Source organism: Cyphomyrmex costatus, unplaced genomic scaffold (genome assembly GCF_001594065.2).
Source record: "Cyphomyrmex costatus isolate MS0001 unplaced genomic scaffold, Ccosl1.0 scaffold85, whole genome shotgun sequence".
In the NCBI taxonomy this organism is placed as follows: Eukaryota; Metazoa; Arthropoda; class Insecta; order Hymenoptera; family Formicidae; genus Cyphomyrmex; species Cyphomyrmex costatus.
Genome location: NW_017280430.1, coordinates 518,747 through 546,608, shown reverse-complemented (window position 1 = coordinate 546,608; position 27,862 = coordinate 518,747). Strand labels below are relative to the sequence as shown.

The window sequence follows — 27,862 nt, the reverse complement described above, 5'->3', positions numbered from 1 at the left end:
GGTACCGACAATTGCACTCTACGACACGACGACTCGATTCGTTTCGCCGTTTAAACTATCGACACTTGCGCGGTGAATGTGTCACGAACAACTGGGTCGCTGCATTTGATTTGCTACGCCGAATTCTGGCTTCCGTTGATAATTGTGTGAAATTAAAAATACATAGAGTTTTTAATAATATTTCTTTAGTGTTTTTTTTATTTTATAAAACTTCACTGAAAAAATACTAAATTAAAAAAAATATTTTATTTGATTCATTCTGAGTAAATATTTACTAAATGTAAACATAATGTATTCATTTAGTACCATTAATTTGATTTAGCTATCATTTTTATTAACTAAATATTTATATTTAGTAATGTATTCTCTCTCTCTTTCTCTAATAAATATGTATTAAAAATATAGTAACTTGTTTTTCGACGTGTATTCTTTAGATTATTGAATTCACATTATTCTCAAAAAAAGAATATTATTTTAAAAATTAAAAAAGCAAAAGTACAATTTTCCTGGAGTATCTAAAAATAACCAATTACAGATCTGAGAATAATCTCGTTGAGCCATCAAAATCATTATGTAGGACACTCAAAGTATAGTTATTAGAATGTTAAAACTTTTTGCACCATTGCTCATTGAGATCCTTATATAATTATTTTAATGATCCAGCAAGATTATTTTCAGATCTGTATTTTATAGTTAAATTTTTAGATGCTTCAGCCGAATTGTTCTTTCCGCGTAAAAATAACTCTAATTGGATATTTGACATTATGAATTTAACAGTGTATCTTAAGTAGTACTGCGGTGATGCATTAAGAGAATGATTTGATTGATACAATGGCTCACGCTGCTAAAAGTAATCGCAGCGGCGAGATACGGGCGTGGAAAGGGAAACGAGTAATTGAAATGGCCTGGACGTCGGCAAAGTTGCTTGTTTCCATTTCGCTTGCCATTTTCTGTATCTTCGCGTGCTTTGAGCAACTTCCGAAGCTTTGGTAAAAGATAGACGGGCAAACATACGTTTCCGTTGCAAGAAAAAAGAAAGAAAGAAGCGAAAGCGAATAAGAGACGGGCCAACTTTTGCAATCGTAGTTTCGCTTTACACTACGGATGCACAGAAACGACGAACTACGTTCAATAGTACCCCAATTAATTATAGCGTGTTCTCGGAACATCCTATTGCAGGGACTTGTCCCATGGAATGAATAATCTCGTCGGAAACGAGAGATTTAATCTCTTCAACGATGTATATATATATAAGGTGTTCCGAAAATCGTAATACAATTGGAAAGAAGACAATTCTTTATGTAAAAGTAAATAAAAAATTTAGAATAAAATATTTTCGTATAGAACTCTTTTGAAAATAATCGAGTTCGAATATTTATTGTATGTGTGCACTATGACTAGTCACAATCTGCTTGGTTTATCCCATACTAGAAAAAGAATCCGATTGTATTAAATGGAATTCTGGTTGAAAATAGAAAAATCAGCATTTTCTGTGATTAAATCTATTATAATTCTAGTTGATATAATTAGAACGTTTTAATTTGTACATTTTTAACCAGAAAATTTTCTCGGTCCAGACTGTTTACTGCAAAGGTTGAAGTGCTGAAGGTATTGCGGTGTGATTTGGAACATTACTGAGCATTATTCAGGAGAATTATGCATTATAATAACAGTATGAGAGGTTTACCATTACTAAACATTGGAAAATTACTAGGGCATTAATGAGCATTACTTGCGGATATTATTAGGCATTAGTAGATGTTGATGTACACAATTTTAGTTAGCGGTTTGTCTCTTGATTTACAGTTACTTCTTTATAGAGTTAAAATATACATATATCTATATATATAATGTAATAATTTTTAATAATTGATTTAATTAATTACAAAATTATTAAAAATGTCACCTTTCATTTGTCGCAGACAAATTGTTGCCCGAGCAATTAAAGGCGCATTAATTGTAATCGATGATAATGTGTTAAAATTCTTCACTTCTTTTCTGACGCTATGATATTGTATGTTGCAGACGATATTTCAACACGTCTGCCTAGCTGACCTCGCCACTTCATCAAATCTTAATAAATAAATTATATAGGGGAAAGTGGTCTAAATCGGACCTGTTTGCAGTTTTTGTTCTCTATAAGGCGTAAATAAAGTCCGATCATAAAACCAATGGTGCAGTTCGAAAGATCATTTAATTTACTTCATTTTTGCTTTAGACCATTTTGACGTATCTCTTACCTGTGTCGAATTATAATGGAAAATGTAAAAATGCATTTTTCGATCCGATTTGGAACTCATTATACCTATATGAATAGCGCATTATTACATAATTTATTTATTAAGATTTGGTTAAGGGGGGGGGGGGGGGGCAACTAGGCAGACATTATTCCAACTCGATCTTCTCGAAAACAGAGCTCTATACAAAAAAATTTATTCTGTATTTTCCGAGGGGGTAACCACTATCTGAAATATTGTCCCACAGATTACATGATTTCATTTAATTTTATATAATTTTATTTGATGACAAATAATTTTCCTCACTATATATGCGGTCATTTGGTAAAATTAACGATTTTATCTAATATTACACAATTATTTCTTGTAATTGTCGAATTATATATCGAAATTTTGTACAAATTTTATAATGATTTCAGGGACTCTGTCCCACGATTACATTAAGTGATTACCCCCTCGGTATTTTCAATTAATTTTTATACTAGAAATTATCTCCTTCTCGGTGATCATATTATGATTTCCGGAACACCCTGTATATCTACATCAATTGAAAATAAATACTTCGACGATTGTTCCACGCACATCGTTCCGCACGTTTCGCTCACATATTCACAATCGTCTCTCTCTCTCTTCCTTCCTCTTTTTCATTTGCGATATTAAAACTATAATTTACGTACATTGTTTGCCGCGCGCTTCAGCGAAATCGCGCACGAACGGACATCGTCGGGCGTCGCGGAATTCACGAATGCAGGACGCAGTCACGCGGCTAAATGACCGACGAAAATCGAATAACTCTCGACGGTATTTTGTACGACTTGCGTGCGACATGACAAACGCCCAGTGGTCTTCGCTCTGGCTTATCTAGAGGGGAGGGGAAAAAAGCCCCTAGGAAAAAAGAAAAAAGTGCGGTTCGCCGTCACGCCCGATGAATTACTACGCGGCCGGCTGATACGCGATCTTATTATTTGTTGCGAAAAAAAGGGAGAGGGCAAGCGCGCTTCGTGTCCATGAGTTTTGAAGATAAGATGTAGTCGCATGTTGTTCTTTTTTGCACTAACATCGGGATCGTTCATTTTATAGAAAAAGCTTCATTGTAAAAATACCGAAGATGTATTTTTTTGTACACGTAGCTTTCTTTTTTCCCGTAAATATATGTTTATAAAAAAAGAGATCCAATACACTGATAAATCAATAAAAGAATTTGATAACATAAATTATTTTCAAGAAGGAATATTCACAATATATAAGTTGTGAAATCAGAATACATGGCAATGTTAATACACTGAAGATTGCCTAAAACAAGGCCGAATCATTCGTACGTATTTTAAGAAAGAAAAAAAGAAAGTATGTAATTAGCAAGAATCTTCTATGTTATTCATATAAAATATAAATACGTTGCATTTTGATATATGTAATATCAACTGCTCTCAGTTGCCTCTCTAATTGTGTTTTTTTATTTTATTTTAAACATTTTGAGAATCAAATAAAATAAGAATTTTGTTAGATAAATTATTTTTCTATAATTTGTGCATCTATTGTATTTATATATATTTATGAGATCATTTTATAAAATAATTTTTTTTTGCATGTTACTTTTTTTTAACATCGATGTATGTTCATAAAGAGTCTAAAATCACATCGATATTAACGTAGCAATGAAAGGGATAAACTGTTTTTGTGTTCGCTTATTATACATTATATATACCCATGAAATCGTTTTCATAAAATGCCTGCGTCTGCTTTTCAGTTTCAACGTACTGCCAATAAATATCGTGATGTACAAATTCTTTTCATAAAAACATCGATGATCCATGCGCAAATAAAGGAGATTGTGTTGAGGTGTGCTCGGTATTCAACATCCAATGTCTATGACGCAAGCCGACAAGAATGACGAGAATGACCCGCTTATCGCCGTAACACGCTCGTCGATTATTCGGCATTAGGGGTATTATCCTCCTGCAATTCCTCCGCGTATAAATTGATCTGGACCGATGGCGATATCTGCGAGCGATACTTTCGCATCTACAGGTACGCGATGTGTATCGAAATGTGCGCACATAATCGGATCTACGTTCTTATAGTTTTTCATTACAGTTGTATGTGATTGTTGCAAGTTTCGTTATTTTGAATATCCTCTATACTCTATTTTGTTTTGACTATATCATATAGTATGGAAAAATCACGAGTTGTATAGAATTACGTTTAACTATCTCTGTGAAGTTGGCACCTCATTTTTAAAAAAAATCGTCGTTTTAACTATATTTTGTATGAGATTGATGCAAAAATAATGTTGATTCTTACTATTATATTTTAAACTTTGGGGAATTTATTCTACATTTTATTAGACACAAATTCAAAGTTTTAAAACAGCAGAAACGAATCGAAGAATTAATGAAACATTTGGTTAAGAAACTACAAACAAACGGACAGTACAATTACGGTTTAAAAAATTTCGTAACGGAGATAGTCTTGAAAATAAAAGAGTTGGGGATAGCCTATAAGTCTTTGACAATAATCTATTAAGGCAATTATTGAAGCGGATCTATTGAAAAGTACTCAAGAAGTTCCACAGGAATGTCAATTAACAGTTTAGTTGTTTGTTATTTTAATGAAATCAGAAAAGTAAAAAACCGACATTATTTTTGCATCAATCTAATAGAAATGATATAGGTAGAAAATTGCCGAATTTAGAAGCTTAACGTTAAGCAATATTTAATATATAATAAAAAGGTGCACAAATGGAAAGTCGCGAACTCTGACGAAATTTTATTATAACGCGTTAATAACGCGTTTCTGTCGAATTCGATTGGACGCACTCATTGTCAGTACGCACTGATACACATTAAAGCCATTATGCATAAATTAAGTTAAAGATATGTTTGTAAATAAACACAAAAACCGATTGAATTGTGAAATACTCAATTACACTTTGTTGTGTTGTTAGGTAAAATATGTATTTTATAATTCGAAATATTTGCATTTCGCTTTTACACTTATAAATTAAATCAGTGTACAACGATCTTAATATACAATAATGCGCATTAGTGCGTCCAATCAAATTTTAGTAAATCTGTCGACTTTACGAGCGGCTCTGTTTTCGCTTGTTTAGTCCATGCCTTGTTCAATCGACTTGTCTACAGTTCCTAATCACTCCGTAAATAATGCCTCGTAAGAAATAATAAGATCACTCAGAAATCCAGCTTCACAATTTTGTAAGACGATATTTTTTATTTTTAAATACCTATATATATATATTTTTTTTTTTTTTATTCGCCGCTTCTTCAAAGTCTTCATAATCTACGATCTCTTTGCGTATAACGTAAGCGGCAAAGTTTTTCGTTTACATCACTTACCCGATTCGTCAAAAATTTAATTCGACCGAAACCAAGCTTGGCGCCGTGTCGGTCGGCACGCGCGTTATTTAATGCAGGCGACTTTCTATTTTGCCAACAGCCTCGGCGGTGTGCTTTCTGTCGCGTTCACTATCGGAATTTTAATCTACACGCGCATGCAGGACGCGGCGGACGCGCGTCGCCGAATGCAAAGCAAAACGAGCGCTAGGTACTCGTGACAGAGCGTTTGACATGACGACAATTCCGTCATTACGCTGTCGACGGAATGCAGCTCGCCTGTGTGAAAAGCGCGTCCTAACTTTTCGTCCCTTTCATTTTACCGCATGCATTCCGCATCCATCATCGATTATTTATTCGGATTAAATGGGAAGGAATTTTACGTTTGAACGCAATCACGTTTACCGGTGAAGTTGCATTCTTTCACGAATTTTCCGCTCGCGATTGGTTCAGAGAATGGTTCAGAGAACTTACCGTGACACTACAAAAAAAATAAATCTGACAATAATCGTTTCATATATTATATACAACATTGATCAATACATTCAATATACAGATCCAATACTTTTAATGAATTTAACGTCTTTTTGATACGTTATATTCAAAAAACGAAGATGCGATGATTATTAATACGATTGAAATTAAAATTTCAATCGTACTCAACAAATAATGAATTATTTGAAATCGTGTATAAATACGATAACGTAGAAATGATTAAAAAATTGTTCATAAAATTATTCGCAATGTAATTTTTATATGACGAGATGTATTTATGCAAATGTAACCGTTTCTTTCCTCTCTCTCTCTCTCTCTCTCTGCATGATTTTTTTTAAATAATCCATTTAAAGCTCAATAAAAATATGTCACTGTCTGAATATTGAACCAAATATTGTCTGTTAGTCAGACGATATTTTTGCACTCAAGTATCGCAAAATGTTAAAAATAAGAAAAGTTGGAGCAACTTAAAAAATCTAAGTCAATTACATACGTGTATAGGTTGTTAATGTCAATTGAAACTTCAGAATTTAAAAAAGAATAAAAAGGATCATTTATTAATCACTCTTTTTTTTTTACGATAATACATTTTCTAAAAAAAAGCAAAAAAAAAGCGTTTTTAAAAAAATCAAATGAATAGGTTCATTACAAAAGCTATAATAATATGATATTACGTCTTTTAGAAATTTCATTCACATTATTGCTCGAAAAATGAATTGATTGTGTTACAATGCATGATTTTCATTGGCTCTCGCTGATATAATAAAATTACGCTCTTCAAAAGTTCCTCTCACAAAATTACAAAGACAATTACGGTTAATTGCTTGTCTGCGATAATACGTTGCGATACGAGACTTTCTATGATTTCGTACACAACTGTATTTTTTTTTTGCTTAAAAAAGAAACAAACATTTAAGAAAATAAACCTGGAATAACGATCACATACGTATAATATAAATTTATTTTCGACAATGCGTAGTCGACGTTCCTTCTCAAAGGGAGACTAAATGGATTCGCTGATGTTTAATACACCAAAATTGCGCCTTTGTAAAATTCCTTTCGTCCAATTACTCGCTCAATTACCGCCAATTATTCGTCGTAATGCGGCATTACAATACAGGGAGCTCCAAGCTTTATGCAAAATCGACCGTCATGTATGCATCTTCCGTCGCGCATCGATAAGAGCGTAAATTCACGCGATAATTGAGACTGTCGGCACACACGTTACAACGCCGATCCATGATGAAGAGTGCGCACGAACCGGTATGTACTTCATCCTTCCGCTCGGCCTTCGTCGCTAATTCAAGTTTAATTCCGCGTGAATTAAAAGTTTTCTCTGAGCACGGTCCCATGTGCGTTCTAATCGTAATTGGCTCGCGTCTGTGAGCCAGTTGCTTTCGCGTCAATTCATTTCTCGGTCGCGGAATATCCCGGGTCTACATCTGAATCGAATCCCGATATATCCCGGGAATACGGTCATACTCGTTACACTAACAGGTCGCGCGCGTTCCCGGCTTGAAATCGCTGAGCTGCGATTTTTATTTCGCACATATCCCGTTCCCGACGATGTAACTGTCGTCTAACGAGCGTGTATTGCGCCTTTACCGGGGGTCGTAATTTTCGTCTGCGAGTTTCGTGACACATGAGGACAAGAATAGTCCGTAAAAGCACAAATGTAAAAATTAAGACGCGATAAAATTGTGTGTCCAGTGTAAGAAAACGTGTTCATTTTAATTGAAGGATCGCTTCGTATCAATCATGTTTCCTCACTGATGGATTAGACGTAATTCTATCGTAGAATTAACAGAAGAAGATTGATATATCTAGAATAAAATTGTAATGAATCACGAAAAACACGTTGTTACATTCATAATGTCAAATTATATTCAATTTTTTTTGTTATTTATAATCATTTTTATACGTCGCCACTGTTCTTATTGAATATGTCGTTAATTTAATTCTAACAACATAATATGGAGTTAAATAATTTAATTCAAGAAAACTTGTGTATTAAATTTGATCAATCTTATCAATTTTAGTCTATTATTTAATGCATACGTTAATATGAATGTTGTTTACATTGAAATTAATCATAAAAACGGATTAATTTACATTCTGACACACACGTAGAAGATAAAAATAATGGAATGTTATTTTACTTAATGGGTTACCACACTGTTCTTTTAATATCAATATAATAGTGCACGTCAAAATTACAAGAATTGATAGAAAACGTAACTCGAGCGATGTCAAATGCTACGAAAAGCAAAGTTTTAAGGATGCTTGGACCGGACAATATCGACTAAAAATATTACCGCAAAAATCATTATTAGTCATAAAATTTTGATGATGAATATACGCTTTGAAACCAACTGCAATAAACAAAATAATAACAAATAATTTGGCTCATATTGGCTTAAGCAGTGCAATGACCTTATTTTGCTTCGGTTTTACGTAAATAACTTTTAAATGAGTATAAGTAATTCAAATAAACTTTTGCATAAATATTTATTAAAATGTTATCGGTATATTAAAAAAATTAATTTAATTCGTTTCGAATAAAATCAACTTATCAAATTTGGAAGAATGTACTACATGATTTTATTTCAGAATGAAAAGACAAACAAAAAAATAAATAATTTTTAAATTATTAAAATATTTTAATAAGAGAATAGTGCGCTACAATTTTACAGATGTAATAATAGCGCACAATATTTGATTTTATATTTTTTAGCAATACTTTGAGGTGTGACATATCCTTGCAAAAGACTTACCGCGTAAGAAAATTGGAAATAGAGCGACAAATTACAAAGATAACAAAACAAGCTCTAGATTCTCGTATTCATGTTATTCAATTTCGGTTAACGCTGCCATGCGATTTGGAGAGTGCCTGTTTTCGATTGAAACGTCACGGAGAGATCGCATGGTATCGGTTATAGGTCGGAATTTTGGGCAAAATGCCGCGATGTGATTCGGCGTTGTCGACTATCTGTGCGGCAATTCGTATCGCGGGCATGTCGGCTACGCCGGCACCGAAATAAAACCGGCAAAAAGGAGCACCGCGGTGGCCCACGCGCACCCTTTTGTTCGGGGGATCGCGATTCCGTGCACGTAGTCGCGATACACGACGCCCGCGAGGAAGAGGTGGTTTTCTCGCCCCGCAGGAGGGGGCGGTAAAAGCATTGTGTCCTCCGAAAGTAGCTCCCGGTCTGCAGTCGACAGGAAGCCCAAGAATACCGAGAGAATTATCTGGTGCGGGTGTAAAGGGGAGAATCGTGACGAGAAGGGAGGAGCGGTCGCGTGACCTCGCTACTTCCGGGAGGGAAGAAAAGCCGCCAAGGTTGGGGCGATACTTTCGCGAGAAACCCCGAAGGGTCGGCGATAAAGCTACACGCGGAGGGTAGAGAGAGTGTCTGCGGAGATACTTTTTGAACGAAGTGTATTTCACAATACTTCCGAGAATAACAGTGCGTGCCGCGGGTGTGAGATAAGTCGAACTTTAACACATGATGACCGATCGCATTAAGAATGATGACGCCAGTGATCGCGTGCGGTGCTGCCATTACCCCGGAAGCGTGATACTGCGAATTTTTCGAGTGAGTAGAAAAATCGTGGATATGTGCAAATAATTTGTAGCATGATTTGTAGTAAGAACGCTAAACGATCTCACATTTAGCAGATACGGAAGCTAACGAGAAAGAATAAATAAAAGAGAGATAGAGAAAGATAAAATAGCGTTTAATAGTATTCTAGGACAAGCCCTTAAAGAACATAGGACACAAACAGAAAATGTAGAATGAAAACAAGGGAACAAAAAGTATAAAGTGACATCAAATTAATACAAAAATGAAAAATAAAAACTGTACGAATTATAAGAATGAAAAAAAGAAAACAGAAAATAATAACATGAACAGCAAATAATAAGCGAAAAATTAAAGTAAATTATGAGAATTAACGCATCGAGAGAAAGCAAGAAAGAGAGGAAGAGGGGGTAAGTAGCATTTAATAATATTCTACAAGTCCTTTATGAATGTAAGAACACAAAAAGTATGAAATGATAGAAAAATAATACAAATAAAACTATACAAATTATAAGAGTAAAAGAGAAAGAGAGAGAGAGAGAGAGAGAGAGAGAGAGAGAGAGAGAGAGATGTGAAATGATAGGTTGCAAAAAAGCTGACTCAGTTATCTCTATCTCTCCGAGATAAGAGAAATCGAAGGGAATTTTCACAAACTTGGGTCGCCGAACAGGTGTAAAGTAAAAGATAGACGACGACGACGGTCATGGCGGTCGCTCGCAGCGAGATCGCGCGACGCGCATTTCTAACGAGGATGCATTTACAGGGCACGTAGATGGCAGAACACACATCTGTATGTAACGTATGCAGCTGGTAGCAACCGGCTGCCGTTGCACGATGTTTGTCGCGTGTACTATAAATGCTTTCATAAGGTTACACGTGCTTGCCGTCTCCGCTACCATAAGCAGTCTTCGTGTCGCTGTAAGTAATGACGAGGATATCAACGGCGGGTCGAAAAGGTGAGCCAGGTCGTAAGGTGAATTGAGGTAAATGCGCTTGTATTCGTTCCGTTGCAGCGAAGAAATTGCACGGGGAAGAGAAAACGTTCCGCGCAAACGGTAGAATCTTGATCGCTCTTAGTGCTCCGTGCGCTTGTTCTATGCTCACGATTTATCGTTACCTATTTCTCGAGCCGAATAATAAAACGCTAGAAAAACGATAGAAAAGTACATTAGAACTGTTGCAAGGAAAATGTAAATTTTAAGTCGCGTTACTGAAAGGCAACATTTTTATGTGGTGAATATTTTCGGATGAAGTACGAAGATTATTCCTTGTGTAATCTGCACTCCGTCCGTGTGTGTCTAAATTTTTCTGGAATTTCATTTCATTTTTTTCCAACTTGCCGCTTCGTAGATTGCTCGAGAAACGGGATTATACTAAGTCCGAGATGCAATTAATTACTCGTTTGTCGATATTACGCTGGACGCAATTTTTCTGGCGGAGACATTTGATCGACGTCCGCGCCGCGCCGTAATAACTCACTTTTAAGACAGTCTTCGATCAACTAACTCCAGTTAACGCGCCTTTTTTCTTTCTATATCACACGTGAAAATCAATGTTATTTATGTCGCATTTTTGCGTTAAGCTGAAATACCTTCCTTTAAGCTCTTTAGCAGCATACAAAGTGCATGGCTTCCAAATTTTGTGGAAAACGAAGTTTCCAAGATAATTTGACTGAATGAGTAAAAAATTACTTACTATAAATATACCGAACGACGCACAATAAAGTGAAAAATTAAAAGTTTATAGAACTGAAGAAAAATATGAGTTAAAAAACGCAGAGAGCAAAACTTTCCGATGTGTATACTTTGTTTAATGGTATTCACAAATAGCATTAAAAATTGTAATGAAAGCACAGAACTTGTACCCTTCTGCACACGCAATCTCATAAAAGTTTAGCCACTCGAAATCATTTCTCTCGAGAATATTTTGAACGTCACATCCATCGCGAACTGCTGGTATGTCAAAGGTATCTTTAGAAGCATATTTCCTCAAATTTTTCCACTGATACGCGCCCGCTTCCATTTATACGAAGTCATTCGACTGCGTAGCGCAACACCGGATACCAGCGCAATGAAATTATTTAACGGCCGGCTAGTAGAACGCTGTAAACAATACTCGGAAATTCGTATTGCAATCTGCTTGGACAAAGGGCTGTTCGGCTGCATCAGGCCCTGGACGATGTGCTTTTATTGCCCGGTACCGGGGTAGCCAGTTGACTATCGACCATGAACGAACCGCCTCTTTCTGGTCGTCTCTCGCGGTGCTTTCGTCAGCAAGCCGCTGGTGTGTCGCTGCAATTGTATATCAGGTGTGCGGCACTTTTTCAATAAATCCGTTGTCGTTTAACGATCGAGCGGCCGCTAAAAGGACGATTATACGACACACGGTCGCTATTTCGCGTTCTAGTTCGCTATCCCGTCACGACACGACAATATCCTATTGGCTATCTATTGTTCTCCGGTACATACTTCGTTACGAATAATTCTGATTTTATTACTTGGAACTCGGAAGAGGACGAGATTTCATGTAGAGAGCACGATTTTATTGCCGAGCTTGTAGATTGCGCGATGCATGATGGTAGATAGAATTTATTTCGAATCTCCGGAACACAAGCCTCTTCAATAGAATAGTAATTTTCAACAATATCAGCTAATTGATAAGTTGGATGTAACAATGTAAAGCTCCAAACTTTGATATTTATTCAAGAAGATACAAACGGATATTTCTGAAATAGCTATTTGTCTAAAATATTAAATCAATTATTTCTGTCCAAATTTTACTCTTAATTATTATTGTCAAAATTGTACTTTGTTATTATTTTTAATTTAATTTACCGAAACATTTATTTTGATTTAATCGTTTTTATTGCGCCGAAGTTTTCAATTGTCGATTGTAATAACAAGTAGAATTTAGAGCGTTTTCGAGCGTGACGATAAAATTGGGACAGCGCTACGATAAAAACTGAAGAGTCATTAAAAAGTTTCGATTACTCTCTCCTTTAACTTTGCACTTTTCATTTGTAGGCAGGTGCGAAATAAAACCGCAAAGTGCAAAGTACAAAGTGCAACGTAAAAAAAGCAGAAAAGTTTTATAAAACAGGGCGGCCGTAATCAATATTATTCGAAATCGCGTGAAATTACAAATACAATACGTAACAGAATCGGAATTGCATTCGGAACGAATAATCTTTTTACGATACCACGGGGTAAGCTGTGATTTATATCTATCGGAAAATGATTTTCTTAACGAGACGTTCGACATCGCTGGATTTTAAAAAGTTCCAGTGGCACAATGGAACGTGCTGTATCCATTAATCGGCAGCATAATGCATCGATAACGAAGGGGAAATAAGAAACCGGGCTATTACTAGGCGTAATCTACGGCTGGAACTTACTTTCAGAGACTCGAGGATCGAAACGACTTCGGGGATAAGGAGCCATTCTTCCACTTTGGAGCCAGAAAAGTTCGTAATGGGAATACGATTAAATTGCAGTTGGATTGCTAGAAAAATATTGCCATGCGATGCACGAGAAGGTCGTTAATCTCTTACGGAATTCAAACAACGCTCGAACATTACGCTCAAACACATTACTTCAAAGACTTTTATATGCCTACCCAAGAACTCTTGTTCGTATAACAGCATTAATATTTATTGATTTTAATAGCGCATTTTTTATAGCTAATATTGTTTAATATAAATCCTTAATACACACGATTGAGTCATTCGTGTTTTATATATTTCTTTCCTTCGAAAAACTAGGCGCATCAAGTAATTACGTGGTTGGAAAATTTGTGTAATTTAAATTTAATACATTTCATATGTCTTTAACGGTTTCACTTAAATTTTTGTATTAATTTAATCCAAGATGAATATGTACGTTAGAAAGTAACATTTTTTAATAAATACAACACAATCTTATACATTTTAAAATACACTGCAATTTTCGAGAGATTAAAGTATATATAAGAATCACTTAATAATTTTTATTTGTTTGTTAAAATAATTTCATAAAATGAAAAATTAATCCGGAACACAAAAAATGATCCATTAATAATTGTGTACAGTAAAGAACCAGAAAATCGTCGAAATTCATCGCAAATTTTTCTATAACGACAAAAAATATTTTTTTCTTCGTAATATCCTGTAAGAAAGATAACTAAATTAAAAGAACGATGATTTTATATCGAATATAAATCGATTCAAACAGCTATAATCGTGCCACATTTGTGGATAACGAATTTATTCATAAAATCTACATTAAAACAAATTGTTTCGATTTACCTAGAGATCATACACCTACTTAATAGTGCGCGCGGGCGATAATAATAAAATTATACGCCACCAGAATAACTGACCGCATATCAAACCAATTATAGGATATCGATTTTCCTCTTTCCTTCCAGTGCTTTCATACACAGTGCTCGATAATGCTCCTCTCTCGAGTGAATTATTGGCAGGCTACTTCCTTTCGATAAATACGATATCCTTGTATCTTTGTAATAATTACTTTGCGTAAGAATACGAGCATGTGTAATTTAAAATATCGACATATCAGTGACACCTTTTATGTTTAACTTCTCCACTGTATATTTGATTTACCAATGAAAGAAAAGTAGTTAATTTCATCTTCTAAATATCACGATTCATTCCTCAGTAGAGTCCCGATGTAAAATGATAAAATACAAAATATGAACGAAATGCCAACGTTTAAAGGATATGTGAAGCTTTTGACAGTCTACGCACGTTTTTTGAAAATTTTATGAATGTTCTATGAGGATTTAGTGTGCGATCCAACTTCGCTTTACAGCGTCTCTTTCATCCACCTGCCACGCTGGTTCAAGTTTAGATGCCCGGTCCCTGAAAGTCAAAGACAAGCGCGACATGCGGCGCCGCGCCATTCGTATGCTACTTTTCACTTCGGCAACAAATATGAAGCCGATGTACCGGCTGACACCGGCCCGAAAATCTCCTGCCCGCGATTCCGATTCCCTCTCTCACCCCACGTATATCCGCGCTCTTTTTCGCTTCAGGATTAGTTGGAAAGTCGAGAGCTACGATCGCTACGTGCTTGAAATAGGAAAGTCCATCCATATTCTTTTCGCACTCGCCTTTTTCATTTATACGGGGAGAACGCCTCTGCATAAACGTGCCGAAATTTATAGCCGCGAAGAGTCTCATTTCATTCCCTTTCTGTTCAGAGGAAAGTGAACGCCACCCAACAATCTTCCTTGTTGGTTCCTCCCTTGTTCTCCAAAACGATAATTAATTATACGCGAATCGAATTTCTCGATCTACCGAGACTCGGCTCCGTGGAAAGGTCCGAGATTTATTTTGCTCTCTCGCATCAAATGGAAATCTCAATGGTCTTTCTCTTTCCATTAAATTATTATAATTGCTTCTGTGTACCTCCAGCATCCACGACTTTGCTTTTAATCACTGTTTCAGAGAATCACTCTCTCTGATGAGTTTAGAATCTATTTTTTCATTAACAAAAACATCGACAAAAATTATCATATAACTTTCTACTTTTCTTTAAGATAATATATCATTTGAAACGTTAAACATCTTTAAATTAAAATAAAAGAAAAAATTAAATTAAAATTTTATTAGAGAATAGAGTTTGTTCAAAATTTTAATTTTAAAATTATATTTTCATCGCTTACTTAGGTATACAATGCAGCATAATAATAATATTTTATGTCGCTAATAGACAGGCATATAATATCTTAATATAGAGTAAGAATCAATATATGTATATATAAATGCATTTACTCATTACAGTTTAAAAGTGCAGAAATATATTTATAGAATTTCAGGGTATACAAATTTTGAAATTAATTTACGATGTCATTTTCATCGTAGAACGAACGGCCGGTGCATGTGTCGCGAGTTAGGACTTAGGACTTAATTAGTCGACTCTGTTATATTCCGACCGCTGTAACCTATATTAAATACCCGCGTTTAATCGTCGTGACCTACTGCAGTTTGTAAAGCTTTCAATTCCGACATAAAGAGATCAGTAGACACCTTTGCGTTGACACTAATATATTAATAAATGCGTCGAAGATAATATATCAGAACCGATTTTAAAACGAGATACTTTGGCAAATTCGTAGACTTTAGAAAACGCCGTTTCTCATCCATTTTAAATTTGAAATATCTCTAGGTTCTCACGTGAGATAAAGCGCGTTCGTGTTCTCTCGATATTCGATTCGTTGATGCGACCAGATCGATCTCAGTCGGCGCTTCACAACCGGAAAATATCGTGCTGTCCGCAACGTTAATCGAGTTGCTATCCGATCATTCTCGATCAGCAACTGCGAGCCCCAACGAACACCAAATTAGCAGTTATCTTTATAGCTTCGTACAGGTTCGTTCATTTCGTGCGCTTGACAAACGCATTCTCGGGGAAGAGGAATGGCTGTTGTGAACGGCCATATAATAACATGTGACGCTGCGATAAAACTTTGTTAAACAACCGGCAGGCCTGGATTTGTCACCGCAAGCGCAGCCGCGGTGTATTTGCATACGGTTGACACAGTTGGCCACAACCATGCTTTATCCGCGACTATCAATATTATTTACGTTAGCTTTCATAAATAGTTCGATCAGCTTGTATAGAGAGAATAATTAACGCGATCAAATTAATTATCATTTACTGGCTTCTATTGATTACGTATTAACTTCTTTCCGCGTCGTGATATAGATTTTTTTCGTTTACTTTTAATTGATATATAAAAGATTTATGTAGAATGTTTTGAATACCGGAAAAACGATTTTACTGGAAATAGCGATTTATCTAAAAATTCTAGTTATGACGGTAGCTCGAAAAGTTCTCGGTCTGACACGGAGAGAAATGACGCTATAAATATCAAACTGCTATAATTTTTAACAAGTTTGATACTGCACAGAGCTACTTTAACATTTCAGGCAGATGAGTTCATTAGTTTTTTTTTTCCGATCGTCTAAAGCAACCAACTTTTGGTTTCGATCATTATGACAATACACCCGTTCACATTTCTTCAATTGCAGTCGCAAAATTGCATGAATTGCGCTTCAAACTGATTCTGCACGTACCGTATTCACTAGATTTAGCCCCCGATGACTTTTTCCTCTTTTCAAACGTGAAGAAATAGCTCGCAGGAAAAAGATCTGGCTCAAATACGGAAGTAATCGATAAAACTAACGCTTACTTTGAAGACTTAGAGAAATCGTATTATACAGACGGTATGAACAAGTTAAGATAAGTTGAAATATATTGAACTGAAAGAGGATTGTATGAAAAAATAAAAAAAATTGTGCAAAAAATTATGTGTTTTCTTTCAAGCCAACAATTTTTCGGAACTCGTATAAATCCGAAGATAATTTTGTTGGACTATAAAAATGATTACGTAGGACGCTCAAATAACATTACAAAAAGTTTTGAGATTTTGAGGACCAACTTGAACGTCTTATGTATTATACTTTAATGGTCAACAAAATAATTTTCAGATGTGTGTACTAAAATATAAGATTCAGATTTCAATAAAATCGTTCTTTCAATGTATTTTCTTAATTTTGGTACTATTTAAGGTAAATTTATATGATCAATGGAATAATTACGTTTATAAACTTCAAATATAAATTTAATAAATGTATATAAATATAAACGTATATAAATTTCGATAACGATGAGATAAAATGAGCGAAAGGCGCATGAGCGCCGTTTGGCGGAGCACCTACGCGGCATAATGTTACAATTACGTTACTTCATCCTTTCTTAGCAAGAAAATGGTAACTCTCAGCTAACGGTCTTACGAGCATCTGAGAAGAGAATGTTTGCCTCTATTGTGTGGCACATCCCCGCGTTAAGGCGCGTATATGAAAAGTTACTGAGATAATATAGTACAGTTTTGCGACACTTGGCGCGGCGCGACAATAACAGTACAGAGTATATTTTGTTCAATTTTATATATTGCAAATTTATGTGAAAATCGTCATAGGAAATGCGAATACGTCGCCCCGTTTCCATTTCGTCGAGATGATATTTTTACACACACGTACACACCCAGAGACAATTAAGTCCGCCATGAAAAGCCCTCGGAGGTTCGCCCACGGCGGCGTGCGGTAATCGCTTTCAGTTCACATTTGCGCGATGTTACGGACACCGCGTTACTTTCTCCTCGCGAGAAGCGAGAATCGCGTAATTCGCATGATCGGATACGGTCATGCGGCTCAAGCTATAGAGCTTCCCTTCGAGCGACAACGTTGCGGTAGCGTCGCGATTTTCCACCTCGATTGTTTCCGTGAAACAACGTTAGCCGAAACGTTTGTTTTCGTATGCGCTGCTGTCCATCAGAAACTAAAGGGGAATCAAAATAACTGGCGATTTCTCTGCGGCCTTTGTACTCGGGGTACAGTTTCGATTAATCCCAACGAATGCCGAGATTTTTGCGCCCGGTTATTTCGATGCCGCAATCAAAAGACTCGCGTTCCGATACACTACTAAAAAACAGCACGAAAACACGATCCTAGGAACGAAATGTGAAAAAAAAAAGGATTGCCGATGTTGATATCAAACGAGTGAGCTTTTGATAATCGATTTAGCCGTGCTCGCTATCTGGATACTCTTTTTCCCACCCCTAAAAGCAATTATTTTTAATTGTTTTTCAGTAAATAGTTATTACATAACATGAGCCTTCGGTATACACATTTATTACGTGTTTATTACTTGTATTTTTTTTAAAATAATATTTGTACATTTTTAAAATTTTTGATATTTTTAGTGGCATAACTCGTAACATAAAACATATCGATTTATGTTCAGTGTAAACGACAAGTAATCATCTATTATTGCCAAAAACAACAATCACATGTATGTACAACTACAGTTAGTTGTCCATACATAATGGCGAATATTTCGACGATGGCGATACAATGATTGTTTTCGCTTTGTAAAGCGACAGTAATTAGATTCGACCAATATTCCAATGAACCATTTCAGTAAAATGCAAGGCACACGTTTTTCGCCATTAGATGAAAAATTGTAGAACGGGTCCCGCAAAACAGTTTCCATTCTTCTATCTCCTTTTTTCTCCGAGATAATTAGACGTATTCAAATGAACCCGGAAATCCTTTCACGTTGTAACTTCAAGTGAATTTTGCACGTGCTTCGGCTAATTTTTCCTTCGCGGAGTGCGAACGTCATGTATCTCGAGCCACTGCAATTTGCGAATTTTTTCCCTCCGTCGAGAAGTGAATTCAGAAACGCGTAAAATTCTCTTTGTTATTAAAACGAAAATCCAAATTAGTTGCATTGCGTGTAGAGGTATGCGAAAGAAACAAAATATGAACATTAGTGAAATATTTTTGCTTATACAAATTATATTTTATTATATTATTATTATTACTATTATTATTATTAATGTGTAAATGATATATATATATATGTACAAGTTAATATTTCTAAAAATAAATTTACGAAACTTAATGTAATATTTTTCTTATTCAAAGTCGGAATGAGAAGAAGACATTTTAAAATATTCATAAAAGCAATTTATTAACTAAAAAAATTACTGTTTATATAATAACAGAATAATACAATGACAACCCTTCCTCCCCTTCTCCCTGAAAAAAATGAATCTAGAAAGAACAATAAAATTGTTAAAAAAATTGTAACATAAAAATCGGAAATAAACATAGCTGATAATATCAATAAAATCAAATTTAATATCAAATGTATAGGTAATATATAACAGTATATATAATAATTTAAAAAAGTAAATAATAGTGAGTATATATATATATATATATATATAAAACAAAGAGTTAAAAATGAAATATCTTATATCAACGCGTGTTACATGTGAAACTCTTTTTCTCAATTTTTTTTTCAACGTAATAAAAAAATTTTCGCTTGTCTTGCTGCGTTTTATTGCAGTAACTTAGAGATTCATGCGTTTAAATACGTGTCAAAGTCGATTTGACCTGACCTAGAAGAGTCTGGTGGAGTGATATGTTGCTCGCGAAATTGCGGATGAATCGTGGCGCGAACGAACGGTGTTCCGAACTCCGAAACTTCCAAATGTGTATCTACGGCCAGTTAGTGTATCGCCCCTGCGGTCCGGGACTTCTAAACTTTCCTCGGACGAACTTTATCGCTACTGATTTTTCACAACTTCCACCCGTCAATGGCGCGACACGCCCATGGGAGACGAGAAAGTCGTTCGATTTGCCGAATCTTTAACGATGGCAGTGGATATAGTATGCGACAAGTGGTTGGCACGAACAAAAGAGATTCTGCCATCGTGAAAAATCACGTTCTTTTACTCGTATGGGAGAATATATTGGATGTTATTTAGGAAACTATTTTTCCACGAGCGTACCCAAAGTTTTTTTTCGGAGAGGAGAAGGAAAGATATTAATTTTGTTATTACACATAGAAACAATTTTTTGAGATAATGAATAGCTTTTTTGAACATTTTAGAGCTTAGAATGTCTCCTTTTCGTTTCCGACTATGAAAACGAGAAAAATATTAGGTTTCATAAATTTATTTTCTTCTTCGAAGAGAATATAAGCGCAATAGAGCAATTAAAAATGAAATATGTAATTGTGAATGAAATATTCATTAATATTTCTAGACAACGTTTTAATGTAGAAATGAAGAAAATAAGAACACGTCGCCAACGAACGAAGTTCTAACTGTGGATTTTGAATTACCATACTTATCGCAAACAAAAATGGATGCATTAAATATTTCCGTTGATATTTAATAGTATCGAAACAGATTTGTTAAACGTGTGTATGCAAGGCTTCGCCGTGAGAAGGATCAGATTTGCGTGTGCACATAACCGATTATTGATTTCGATCGTGAAAGGGACGAATCTCTCCTAATGCGCGCACGTACGCATTCGGAAATTAGTACGAGCGCGTGCGAATACGTCCTGCACCTATTTAGTTAGATTAAATCAATGGAGGATCGACCGAGAGAGATAGGTCAATGTACGAAAATCCACGAATGCGCGCTGCAGTCGCATTATGTTCCCGGGACATCGTAATCGCATTAATTGCATTGACCGACACCAGGAGCACCGGGTGCACAAACGCAGTCGGACGCGGTTGGGAATTCGCCGCGGACAAATTCGGCGACGGAAAATTTCCAATATTTGTTTCGCGCTCGAAGTTGACAGGCCCCATTCCGAATTGATGGCGACCATATCGAGTACCGCTGTAGAGATGAATTCAGACGTGGAACAGATGGTTCGCACCGAATATCCAAAATCGTTCGTAGTTCGCGGTGCTACTTTTTGCGAAACGCGGTCAAACGAATCTCTTAAAAACATGTCTAAAGTGTTTAAAGTAAAGACGTCGCTTACATGGAAAGAATACTTTTGCGCTTAAGTATCTAAAAATTTAGCTAAATGCAGATCTCAAAATAATTTTATTAGAGTATTATTAAAATAATTATGTAGGAGGTTCGAAGTTATAGTTAATAACTATAACTCTAGCAATTGCTAGACTGTGAAAATTTTTTTTGTAGTGTCGTTCATCATACTTGACTTTTCTACATAATTATTTTGACATCTGTATTTAGCTAAATTTTTAGATACCTTAGCAAAATCATTATTTCCGTGTATAAGTGGAATTTTTACTTTAAAAATAATAAAATTATTTTCATATCTGCCTAAATTTTTAAATATTTTAGAAAAAACGTCCGTTTATGTACACTAAAAAAAATTTTAATTTCAAAAAAATATTTCTTTGCTTGTATTCAAAAAAATTATTTTTTGGAACAATGAAAATTCTTTAAAATCAAGATATTTTTTTTCAATGTAAAACACATCTGCCGAAAATACATATACGAGAATATGAACAAAGATGTTTTGGAAAAATTACTTATAATTAAATATCGGTTTTGCAAACTCTTCTCATGCGACAAATATGCTGTCGCTGTGATAATAATACTTTTATTTCGAAAACGCAGGAATGCATAAAGATCGGATTAAAATTATACGAATGAAAAGTATACTCGCGCATCCGATTCGTATTCAATTTCATTGACTCATACAACATATTTTATTTAATCGATCGTCCGCACTGATATTTATGATTCGGAGATATGATCAACTTGATTAAACTATATTCCTATAAATCAATGATGCATTTCCAAAGCGAAGCCGAATACGAATATGTCACTATAGTACATCATTGTCGATTGTGTGGTTTTATGAAAGAAGTATGTAATGAAATAATGACCATTGTCTGTAACATAATTGTTGAATAATTTAATAGAGGAATATAGCCCGCAATAATTACGAAAAGAACCAAGTTAGAATAAAATATTTATTATTAAATATCTGCGTTGGAAGGTGAGAGAGAAGAGAATTGAGGAATTTATACTGGATCTCGATTTGGCGAAATGAAAGATATACGAATAACCGATTTGTTGAACGAATCGATGACTAAATAATTCCTCGGTCACATCCGATGAATACAAGTTGAAAAACGAATTGCATCAGTATTTGCTCAATAATTTCGTGTCGACCAGACAAAATTAATATGCTGAAATTAAAATATATCGCAAATTCTTATTTTTAAATTAACTAAATATGAGAATCGTCAATTACACAGTCAAAGATATATGTTAGACTAGTACAGACGTATGTATTTTAAATAAACTTATTTCAGAAATATGACTGCGCGCGCGCACCGGTTACTTTCGGATCTTTAACATAATTTGAAATATTAATAACCTTCCCAATTTTAATTAGATCGTTGACTTAATATCTTAAAATTTATAAAAAATTTTTATTTTTAAATTATTTTTAAATTCATTTTATTTTGCGCACAATGGCTTGATTAAATGTCAAGTGTTTAATATTCTAGCTACTAAATATGTTTGATAATAACTAATTACTTGTTCTCTTAGGTACACAGGGACGTGCTGAAGATAAGACGACACTGTCTACGAACTTAAGCGTGTCCTCTTAGCACTTAAGTAGTTGCATGAACCTCATAAGCAGTATTCATGATGCTGTTTACTTTGCAGTGGTATAAGTATAAGTGACATAAATATAGTATGTACTACCAGAAACTCTCCTAAACAAGATGAATTTAACAAAAGCAGAAACGACTGTTCAGATAAATTTGTAATCAGCTTCCGGTGACAATTTTGATGGATTAATTTTTATGTAATTATTAATTTCTTTTAATCAACTAACAGTTGTTTCAGTCTAAATTTAGACATACAAATTCGATTTACAGTTGCATTAACCTTATTTTCATTTATATGAAGTTAAAATTGTTAAGTTATTTCTATCGCTTTTAAAAGTTCGGTTTATGAGAAAATGGCAATTGTATAAAATATATTATACATATATTTATCAATAAATAATTTTTCTTTTTCTTCTATATTATAACCGAAGAAATAAAAAAGATAGGAAAGGAGAAAAAAATTTCAAATCTGGGACGAGGCATATAAATATAAAAAACAAACTGTCAGAGACAAACGGTATTGGTGAAGTCGAGCGTAAGATATTGCAATACGAGTTTAGAATACCGCGAGCGAAATAGGGTGAACATCTGTCGCTCAAATAAGAACTACGTGCAATTTGCGTGCAAGCTCTCATCCCTTCAATAAGGACGTCTAAATAAAATGATGTTTTACCTCACGATTGAGCGGCTTCGCCAAAGTGATGACACCGGTACGCGGGTTGACGACGAAATGATCCGTGAGTTGTATGCCATATTTCACTGGCGATCCTTCGGGATCGTGGCCCTTCAGGACGAATACTTCCGTCCCGACCTTGGTCGATTCTGAGAGTGGCAAGCCCGTAGGGTATCCCCCAGCTTCCAGGATAGGTGGCTCGTTCACATTGTTACCCGCTGGAACAACAAAAAAGAAACGTTTGTTTTCGAGAGTTTCTGCTGTTGGCTATACTGATCAACCACACGCTCGTAAAATCCCTTCCTATATATCTTAGCTAATTTATTTATTCCTCTCGTTAACACTCCCTTTATACGCCGCGAGCTGCCCTCGTTCGAAACGAAATGTTTAGGATGTCTTAAAAGTTTATTCTATCAAAGCGTATACAGTTTCTGAGTCATTAAACTCTGAGAAAATGTAAACAAAATTGAATAATGTTTTAGAAACTTTATTTATCATTGACTCATTACAGAAGTTTAATTTAGATTAGGATATATGTTTGTAAAACAAGTCGAGAAGTACAACATTAATTACCGCAATTTGCATTATTATTTAATTACTTCCCTTGTCCAAAGATGTTTATTATTATTTGGCTCTATAAATGTATTTTAATTTTGGTTTACATTTAATTATTTGAACCGCCTGATTTCCACGAAGAAGATGATAAAGTAATCAAGACTTAGTCATTCCGTGAGTCAGTGAATTCAATCACTAAGTATGTACACAATGTTGGGGTCGCGCATTTATTGTGCATAACCGCTATCGGATCAATTTAGATGATTAAGGCTACACGAGCTAAGTAGATTATGATTGATGTATCCGTTGCGCGGAAATCGATTTTTGCCCACCAATATCGTTCGCCGGACCTGTCGATAATCAATTTCGCTGCGAGATCCGGAGCTTAGTGTTTTCATGCTCCTTTTGCGACAAGCGCAATCAATACGGAAATCCCAATTCAGTGCGTTGAACAAGAAAATATATCGCGTCGTCAGAGAAGCTTTCTCAGTTCTTATATCACATTATATCATTATATCGTTTGAAGACGAGAACAAGAGAAAAGAATGCTTTGTCACAAGAGACAAATGCTTCGGAAAACGAATTCTTCAGCTTAAAACCTAATAACTCTTGTATTTCTCTGCGAAAGAAGAAACTATCGAATTATTCATATCTAAGGAAAGCATTTATATTGCATAGTCTTTTTCGAAAGAAAGGAACGTCGATATTTTGCATTGCATACTTCAATGAAATGTCTTTATTTCTCATACACAATATTTCCAAATCGTTCATTTTAAAGAGAAGTGTTTCTCTTATATTTTTCTTACATTCGTGTTAAACATTTTATAAGCAGAGTACGGCTACGTGAAAAGAACAATTTGGTTAAGGTACATAAAACTTTGCTCGAAGATCTGGAAAAAAAAAAAAAAACGTTACTGCATTATAAAAATAATTGTATAAAAATTTCAAGTAAAAGAGCAATGCTGTAAAAAGTTTTGACATTCTAGAAAATAATTTTAGAGTCCTCTACGTAATCACATTGATGACCCAACAAGATTATTTCCAGATCTGTAACTAACTAACTTTTTCGATACTGCAGCAACATCGTGTTTTCCGCGCGATACTCATAATTGGTTTCGGTCGGTTTTTATTTTAAGACTGTCTTAAGCAACGTTTTAGGATGTTACTATGGTTCTATATGGCTTATGTCAGTTTAAGTATTTAACGATCTTGAATATAAAAACTCCCTATGAATATGTGTTTGTATTATTTAGAAAATATTGCAATGAGAACCATGTCTTTTTATCTTTCTCGTAATTATGTTCGCTGCATGAAGCTGTAAATTAGAGAAAAAAGACTCATAATCAAAGTATCGACGAAGCGAAAGAAACGGAAATCAGTGGCGCAACATCCTGTACAATCACCTCATCCCCGGGAAACCGATGGATGAACTTTGTTTGTGGCGGGTCATGGCACTTCGAGACTCAAAAGAGCCTAGAGGTCCCAAGCCGCTAATTCGACGCGAGCACCGGAGCTCGACCCCGTAAGCCTGAAAAGTCGTAAAACTATTACCAAGTTCGGGCGTACGAAGTAGCCTTCTCGAAGCCGCAGAAACTTCTTTCGGAACTTTCGCAGCTTCTAGCCGGAAATTGTGGCGGGCGTAATAGATACATCGCGGACTTTAGGATCGGCCGACGAGGCACGCTATACTTTTTTACGGACCTCATTCGACGCAGGGATACTGCGGGACTGCAGCTGCGGCTTTCCGCGCCTCTGTCTTCTTCCTATCCCCTTCTTTCGTTACACTCTTTCCCGTCTCTCTCTAACCCTCTCGTAACAATGGCCAAAATGATGACGGCGACGACGACGAAAAGGAGCCTCAAGAAGCAACGATAATCGTTAAAGGAGTAACGACATCTACGATCACTATTCTTTTCTTTGAACCGTCACAGATTCACGACAGTCGCTTAGAATTTTTGCCATTACGCGTCGGGTCATACGACGCCATCATCGTAACGAGTCCAGACTTTTACGTGAATAGCATGCACCGCTCGTAAATAGGAAGATTGTGCGGCAAGTACCTACTGCAGTACAGCGCTGTTGACCCCAGACTCATCCGAGAGATATTCACATATTATAGTTGCAAATCAATGATATGTTAGGGTAAACGGTATGGTGATTAATTGACGAAAAATCACAGCTAGCGATTTTTAATAATAATTTTAATAATAATAATTTAGAACTAAATTAAAAATTAAATTAGTTTCCTTTAGGCAGTAGAGCTGTTTTCAGACGAACGATTACTTCTGTCATCAAAAATGCAATGACACGATATTGTTGGTAATTATACTTATATAGAATAGGGGACCTCCCTCTGATGACGTTAACTTTGATATATGTTGTTGAGGTTATAACCGTCAATGATCTCTGATAGGTTTTAACCATCGCTCGTTATTCGACGTTATTTTAATAATAAAAAATTATTAATAAAACAGTTTCATAAATAACGTCACATTCGGCTATATACAATATTAACTAATATATTAACTATATTTTCTGAAGTTTAGGAACACAACTTTTCACACGAAGTCCACTCCACCTCCCCCCTGCCTAAGAGCGCACAATTTTTCACTCGAAACGAAGTCTACATTACATCTCTCCGCTTAGAAAGTCAGACGCTTGTAAACAGGAGAAGGTGAGGAGGAAGAGCCCGCTTCGCGTGGAGTTGTAGGCCCCTATGCTAAGAGGGATGTGGAGTGGATCTAGTTTCGCTTGAAGTTGTTACAAAATTACATTTCTGCTTCAAAAACAAATTCTCTGCTTTAAAAACGAATATATTACAAAAGAAATGTTTTCAAAGAAAATTTTAATTTTTAAAACAGAATTTTTGTCCTAAATAGAGAAAAGAAGATATTATACTTCTTAAATTTATTTTGTTAATAATTTTTTAACGGATAACGAGCGATGGCTAAAATATGTCGAAGATTACTCAGAATCATGATTTTGACAATATATTAAGGAAAAAATTCTTTTACATATATGTAAGAATATTTTTCATCTTTTTTTAGCTCGTTTATTATATGTAAAAATTACCAAATTCACAGAAAACTCAAAAAATATAGTAATCTTTTGAATGTAGAAATTTCAAGCTTCAAAACCCTTTTTAAAAATTTAAATTTCGTTCACTTTTAACGAAGATATTATAAAATAAAGGAGAATGATGCTTCTAAAAATATAAACAATCGATCTACAGGCAATAATATTATATGCGCAATGCAGTTTAAACGTGTCTTTTCTTTTGATTTTGTGCCGTTGTGTTCAGTATAGTGCACAATTGTAGGCAATAATTTTTGTGCGCAAACGAACTGTGGGGAAATGTGAACTTTATCATAAGAATATGGCCGTGATTCAATAATTGAGACAGGCCCAAATTATTAATGCTCTAATATCAATTGCTCTGATGTAATTATATTGCTTGTCAATTTATAATAGTACATACATAGACGGTATAAGTTACAAGTACAAAAATAACAGGCAGCACGTATGTACATCCAATTTCAAAAACTTTGTTCTGAAGACGCAGCCGGGTAAATTAGTACTAACAATAAGCAGATACTCGTAATTCTTTATATTAAACGAATACAGATAATGCTTACAGCGCTGTGAACTAATACGGGACATACTTTCAAGTACATTCCGCCGGTGCAGCAGCATGCAATGAGAGAAAACTTTTTATTGCACCAGTTCATGGCCGCAAGCACAAAAATAAACACAGACGCAGCCTAACGCAGCTCATTGCTACTGCACTCTTCCATTCACATAACGAATTGACAAAAAGTTAACAAAAATTAAACTTTTTTCACGACTCTTTTCCAAACTAAACGATAAAAAAATTATATGACTTTTTTTGTCACAATAACTGTTTCACGTTCCATCGTATGTCCGTTTGTTATAACTGTATTTAGTCGTCTATTCCATTGACAGTCGCAGTTTGTTCTTTATTGCGGTACTACTGCGT

General features: G+C 35.2%; 1 protein-coding gene across 1 annotated transcript in view; it reads right to left on the bottom strand.

Moving 5' to 3' along the window:
- Cad87A (cadherin 87A) overlaps positions 1-27,862 on the bottom strand; it is a 243,425-nt gene that overhangs the window by 29,708 nt on the left and 185,855 nt on the right. Inside the window, exon 5 of the mRNA XM_018549672.1 lies at positions 23,311-23,528. Within this exon, the coding sequence (XP_018405174.1) occupies positions 23,311-23,528 (218 nt within the window). The remainder of the gene's footprint in view (positions 1-23,310; positions 23,529-27,862) is intronic.